The sequence below is a fragment of the Oxyura jamaicensis genome, unplaced genomic scaffold (assembly GCF_011077185.1).
Source record: "Oxyura jamaicensis isolate SHBP4307 breed ruddy duck unplaced genomic scaffold, BPBGC_Ojam_1.0 oxyUn_random_OJ69908, whole genome shotgun sequence".
NCBI classification, from domain to species: Eukaryota; Metazoa; Chordata; class Aves; order Anseriformes; family Anatidae; genus Oxyura; species Oxyura jamaicensis.
In genome coordinates this window covers 669-7,112 of record NW_023309645.1, presented here as the reverse complement: position 1 = coordinate 7,112, position 6,444 = coordinate 669, and the positions used below count along the sequence as shown (strand labels likewise).

The following is a 6,444-nucleotide window of genomic DNA, read 5'->3' as shown; positions in this document are numbered from 1 at the left end:
TTTTAGGGAAAAAGACGAAGAAAAAGGGGGGGGGGGGGGGGTTCCATTTCCGTCCTTACGGCTAACTTCTGGGAACGGATCCGGGCTGGGCGGAGCGGCACCCGGACCCCGAAGGAACAAAAGAAAGGGGACAATTACCCATCCTCTCAGCGGTGCCCAGGTGGGAACCCGAGTACACAGATCTCTCAACACGCGTATGACTATGACGCACGACTTCAGCCCGTTAGCCCTGGCCTGGAAGAGGAATCAGAAGCAGACAACGCATTCAATGCAAACAGCCCCCGGACTGCCTCGTCCGCAGACATCAAAGCTTTGGCCGCGCTACTTTGTCAAGGGCCAACGGCATCCGCGCGGCGTTTTTACGGCCACCGGGGCGCACCAAGGCGGCGTTGCCCTTAGCACAAAGCAGCCGCCAGGCATCTACTCGTGACTAAAGGATCCTCTCCAAGGTTTTAATTTCGCTTAAGTGCTTCTTTAGCGGCTGTGCCGGCGACAGGCGCTAAGTGCAGCACGCCTAACTTAGCGTCCAACGTTAAGAAGTATTTTAAGCCAAAAGGGGAAAAAAAAAAAAGAAAAGCAACAGAAATAAGTAAACAAAAAGTTAGCCCGTTAAAAAGGTTTACGCATTTTTCTACTTAAAGACAAATATAAGAACAAAATGCAAACCTGGAACCACTTGGCGTGCCGCAGTGACGCCAAGGCAGCAAGGCATTTCTGCCTGTCCAGAACGTCCGGGGAGTCGTTGCCTGATAGCGTTTCTATTCGTGGATGGAATAAGAAGACAAGGCACAGTTTGACCAAGGGGGTTCTGTCAGGTGGAGAGGGGATGAGGCAGCTCCCTACGGGCAGCTGAGGCTCCCAAACCATCGTGATCTCGCTCCGTTAGCCGGCCGGGGGGGCTCTGCAGTACGCTGGCCTCTCGGCCTCGCTGAGCCGTTAATTAGGGGGAGGTTGGATTGTCGGGGACGGGGCTGAAATCGGTTCTGCGGGGGGAAGATTTTGGGGGGCGATGATGCTCCGCGGGAGAGGACCGAGATCCTTTTAGGGCTCGCGGTCGGAGCGTAGGAGGTAGGCGGCGGAGGGGAATTTGGTGTGAACCCCCCGGCTCCGAGCGTAGCTTTAGTGAAGGAGCCGGGGCGGGGGGGGGGGAAAGAGCTTTGCTAGGATCAAGGGAACCCCCTCCGCCCGTAAGGCTTGGCTGCCCCGGCCCCGGCCCGTGACAGAGAGCGTCCTGTTGGTCAAAGGTCCAGCGTCCCTAAAATTGACTTGGTAGACGAGGTCAGATATCAAAACCAGAGACAGGCAAGAGAGCACAAGAAAATTTCCCCGTCTGTGCTGCAGCAAAACTGAAGCTACGGATTCCCAACGAGGTCAAAAGTTGCCGACGACCAGGGTTTTAGATAAGGCTAGTGCACGGAGCAAGCGTTTGGAGGCGCGCGGCCCGCGGTGCGGGACCGCTCACGGCCAAGTGCGAGAAGAAAACCACCAGGAACGCCCGTGGATTCTTACTCCGAGAGGAATTGGAGGCCGGATGGAGAGGCTAACTTTATCCAAAACTCTGCATCACGTCCCGGAGCTCTGAACTTCGGCCGATCGAACGGCCGAGCAAGGAGAGCCAGAGCACCTACCATCATTCTTGCTGCAACACAAACTATCGGTAACATCCGAGCTCATTTACATGCAAGTCATTTAACGAGAAGCCTTCAATTTCTCTTCTTTTTTGTTTTTTTTTTTTTTTAAATGTATCCATTTATGTTTTTTATACGTCGCTGTGCAGGCCACTTACATGGCTAGGTACAAAGAAAAATGATTAAATACAACAATACCACACATCAGTGAGCTAAAGGCCGAAGGAAAAAAAAAAAAAAAAAAAAAGGAATAAAATAAAATAAAGATAAAATAAAGGTAAGAGACCCATTTGGAAAGGTGCTACTCAGTTTCGGGGAACTCGGCCCAAATAAACCGCAACCACGAGCCCGTGAGGTCAGGGCTGTCTCGAGGAGTTTGGGATTTGCCCGGAAAGCGTTTTTGCCGCTTTGGATGAAACTGAAGAGCACGCTTTAAACAACGGATGAGCAACAGAAACGATTCCAGACCGGCTGCCGGCTGCTCTCAGGCTTCCATACCTCCAGCTAACTGTTTTTCCATTTCTTCTCTGACCACGGGCGACGTCAAGTGGATGGTCAACGTCAACGGAGGCTCTTTTGTGTTCTTGATCACAATGGCGGCGTCACCGACCGACTGGATGATCTCGTATTTGTCCTCGGTTATAGCCTGCAAGGGAAGGGGACCGCTGAGCGCCCGCCCGGCTTCTTCCCGGGACGCCTTTTTCCGAGGGAAACCGAACCAAACCCACGCACGAGGCGCGCGCGCAGCGCTTCGGCTGACGGAGCGCGTCGGGGAAGCGATTCCAGGGCAAGGCGACAGGTCCGACCCCAAGCCAAGGGGGAGCGGAGCGGGTCAACGCAGGCGGGACGCCGGCTGGGGTGGTTTTTTTTAGCCCTTGAGAACTTATTTTGCTCGTTCTGCTCCCCCCAACACGCGCAGGCCAACGCGGAGGCGTTACTCACAGCAAGCTGAACTCCAAGATTGTCGGCGACCTTCTCCAGGAGGTCCGACGTGGGCTTGTCCTTGCAGAGCAGGACCAGCTCGAGGTCCAGGTCCCCCTTCAGTAACAGGCCTTTTGCCACAAGCCCCACGCGCATCACCCCACGGAGGGTCCTGGTCAGCTGCTCCGTGGCCTTCTGATCCCTGCAAAAAAGGACACGGCGCGATGGCAGCGGCTCCAGAACCAGGAGGTTGGCGGGAGCCGGGCTCAGGGATCCATCCGCGAAGCTCCGACAGGAGGCACGAGCCCTGCCGCGGCGGTCCTGGGCGGGGAGGAATCGCTCAGCACCGCGTTATTCCCCAAATTAATCCCACGGCCGAGGGAATCGGCGACCCCACCACCCCCCCCCCAGCTCCAGCAAGAGCGTTTTCGCCAACCTCAACCCGCTCGATGCCTTACCCTCCTTCTTTGTTCTCCTCCTCTGCCGCCGTCTCCATGGCCTCCGTCTCCGGCTGCTCCCCGCCGACTTTCTCCTGCTCGTCGATCCAGTCGGACACGGCTTTGAGGGCGCGCTCGGTGTGGGACACCATGTTCTGAACCGCCTCCAGCTCCTCCTGCGTGGGGTAGACGGCCGAGTGCTTCGCCATCACGTGGCGGTCGTCGTTCACAAAGATACGCATTGGTCGCTGCGAAGGCGAGGAGATTTATGGAATCATCCCAGAACCATCTGAGTTGGAAGAGCCCTCCGAGGTCACCAACGCCAACCCTTGACCTAACAGTCCTCCAATAAGGCTCTCACAGAACCATCGTGGTTGGAAGAGCCCTCCGAGGTCACCAACACCAACCCTTGACCTAACAGTCCTCCACTTGACCTAACACTAAGAGTCCTCCATCAAACCACGTCACCGAGCTCTCACAGAGCCATCGTGGTTGGAAGAGTCCTCTGAGATCACCAAGGCCAACCCTGACCTAGCAGTCCTCCAATAAGGCTCTCACAGAATCATCTGGGTTGGAAGAGCCCTCCAAGATCACGAACGCCAACCCTTGACCTAACAGTCCTCCACTAAGGCTCTCACAGAACCACCTTGGTTGGAAGAGTCCTCCGAGATCACCAAGGCCAACCCTGGACCTAACAGTCCTCCACCAAACCACGTCACTGAGCTCTCAGAGAACCACTGTGGTTGGAAGAGCCCTCCAAGGTCACCAACGCCAACCCTGACCTAGCAGTCCTCCACTAAGGCTCTCACAGAACCATCGTGGTTGGAAGAGCCCTCCAAGGTCACCAAGGCCAACCCTTGACCTAACAGTCCTCCACTTGACCTAACACTAAGAGTCCTCCACCAAACCACGTCACCGAGCTCTCACAGAGCCATCGTGGTTGGAAGAGTCCTCCGAGATCACCAAGGCCAACCCCTGACCTAACAGTCCTCCACCAAACCACGTCACTGAGCTCTCAGAGAACCATCTGGGTTGGAAGAGCCCTCCGAGGTCACCAACACCAACCCTTGACCTAACAGTCCTCCACTTGACCTAACACTAAGAGTCCTCCACCAAACCACATCACCAAGCTCTCACAGAACCATCATGGTTGGAAGAGCCCTCCAAGGTCACCAAGGCCAACCCTGACCTAACAGTCCTCCACTAAGGCTCTCACAGAACCATCGTGGTTGGAAGATCCAACCACTCCAAGATCTCCAAGGCCAACCCCTGACCTAACACGAAGGGTCCTCCACCAAACCACGTCACCGAGCTCTCAGAGAACCATCGTGGTTGGAAGAGCCCTCCAAGATCAACGCCAACCCCTGACCTAGCAGTCCTCCACAAAGCCATGTCACCGAGCTCTCTCAGAACTACCGTGGTTGGAAGAGCCCTCCAAGATCACCAACGCCAACCCTTGACCTAAGAGCCCTCCACTAAGGCTCTCACAGAACCACCTTGGTTGGAAGAGCCCTCCAAGATCAACAACGCCAACCCCTGACCTAAAACCTTAGTCCTCTACTAAACCATGTCACCGAGCTCTCAGAGAACCACCTTGGTTGGAAGAGCCCTCCAAGATCACCAACACCAACCCTTGACCTAACACTAAGGGTCCTCCACCAAACCACATCACCGAGCTCTCAGAGAACCATCGTGGTTGGAAGAGCCCTCCGAGGTCACCAAGGTCAACCCTGACCTAAACCTTAGTCCTCCACCAAACCACATCACTGAGCTCTCTCAGAACCATCTTGGTTGGAAGAGCCCTCCAAGGTCACCAAGGCCAACCCTTGACCTAACAGTCCTCCACTTGACCTAACGCTAAGAGTCCTCCACCAAACCACGTCACCGAGCTCTCAGAGAGCCATCGGGGTTGGAAGAGCCCTCTGAGACCACCAAGGCCAACCCTGACCCAACAGTCCTCCACTAAGGCTCTCAGAGAGCCATCGTGGTTGGAAGAGCCCTCCAAGATCACCAACACCAACCCTTGACCTAACACTAAGGGTCCTCCACCAAACCACATCACCGAGCTCTCAGAGAACCATCGTGGTTGGAAGAGCCCTCTGAGACCACCAAGGCCAACCCTGACCCAACAGTCCTCCAAGAAGGCTCTCACAGAATCATCTGGGTTGGAAGAGCCCTCCAAGGTCACCAAGGCCAACCCCTGACCTAACACTAAGGGTCCTCCTCCACCAACCCACATCCCTAAATGTCTTTTGAAGCCCTCCGGGGTTTCGTGCCAGGCCAACCCCAGGGGTCTCTCCCTGAAGGCTGTAAGCTCTTCCCTTTTTGAAACCCTCCCCTCACCATTTTTGCTCCCGAGCGTCCGTCCGAGCGCCGCCGTCCCCACGCGTCCGTCCCCAACGTGCTCGTTTAGATCCTACCGCTGAAGAGCCCGTACCGCTGCCACACCTTCTGGGAACCTGGAAGGACAAAAAGACAATTAGCAAAGGGTCATCAGTGGGACCGTCAGGCTTCACCACCTCGCCGAGCGCCTGGGGATCCGGCGGCGACCACCCGTGGGCGGCGAAGAGCCGGACGGGAGCCGGTCAACGGCCTCCGAGCCCCCTGCTCCTGACGTTGGTGCTCCGGGGGCCTGAGCGGGACCCGTGGCCCAGCCCTAAGGATGTGACTCCAGCTCCTCGCACCCTCGAGGCTCTCCTGCTACGGGGGGGTCTTTGCGAAGCCTCCGCACGGATCTCGGAAGGGAAGCCACGAAGACGAAGCGCCGACGCGCTCAGCGGCTGCTCGCGCTGGGAAAATTAACCGGTTCTGGCCTAATTGGTCTATCAGCTCGCCTAATTCCACGAGGTTGCTGTCACCTGGTGACCGAGCTTCGCCGCGCCCGGCCTGGCGAGAGGCCGCTTGTGGAAATCCCGTTGCCGCATCCGGCTTTTTTTCGACCCAAAATTCGTCTGGGAGGCTCTGCCAGGCTCCCACCGAGGTCGGTACGAGAAATTCATCGTCCGTGCAGCTTCTTCTCTTCCTTTCCTTCAATTCCCCGGCAGATCTGGTCTCCAAGCCAGCGCTCGCATCTTGCCAAGCTCAACGGACGGAACCGAAACGACGGCCGGGCGTTTTGGGGCCAAAAACCTCCTTCCGAGGGAGGACGGGACCCCGAGCGCTTCCATCCCCTGCTCCGCGCCTTCCAGGGGAGAAGCTGCCGCGTCCCGCAGGACCCCAGGTCGCCTTCGGACTCGAGCAGCTCCCAGATGCCACCCCGTGCCCGCCAGGATCGGCTTCAGTAACACCACGGTTGCTTCGTTTGAGGCCATTAATTAATTAATTAAGCCGCAAATTCTTCCGTGAGGCTCCCGATTTACCGAGGGCGATGCCACGCGCGGCCCCTCCGGCGCTTGCCCTCGCGGCTCTCCACGTTTCCAGCAGGTTTCTCCCAAAATTCAGCCCGGCGAGGCTCATTT

At 56.8% G+C, this 6,444-nt stretch overlaps 1 protein-coding gene across 1 annotated transcript; it reads right to left on the bottom strand.

The window, feature by feature from the left end:
• Window positions 1-16: 16 nt before the first annotated feature.
• LOC118159359 (interleukin enhancer-binding factor 3-like) lies at window positions 17-5,449 on the bottom strand (the record flags this gene model as incomplete). Its single annotated transcript, XM_035313950.1, has 6 exons — window positions 5,330-5,449; window positions 3,008-3,234; window positions 2,571-2,751; window positions 2,127-2,274; window positions 667-758; window positions 17-234 (listed from the first exon to the last, which is right to left on the bottom strand). Coding segments are annotated over exons 1-6 (869 nt in total), but the record flags the coding sequence as incomplete, so codon positions are not given.
• Between the last annotated feature and the right edge of the window lie 995 nt (window positions 5,450-6,444).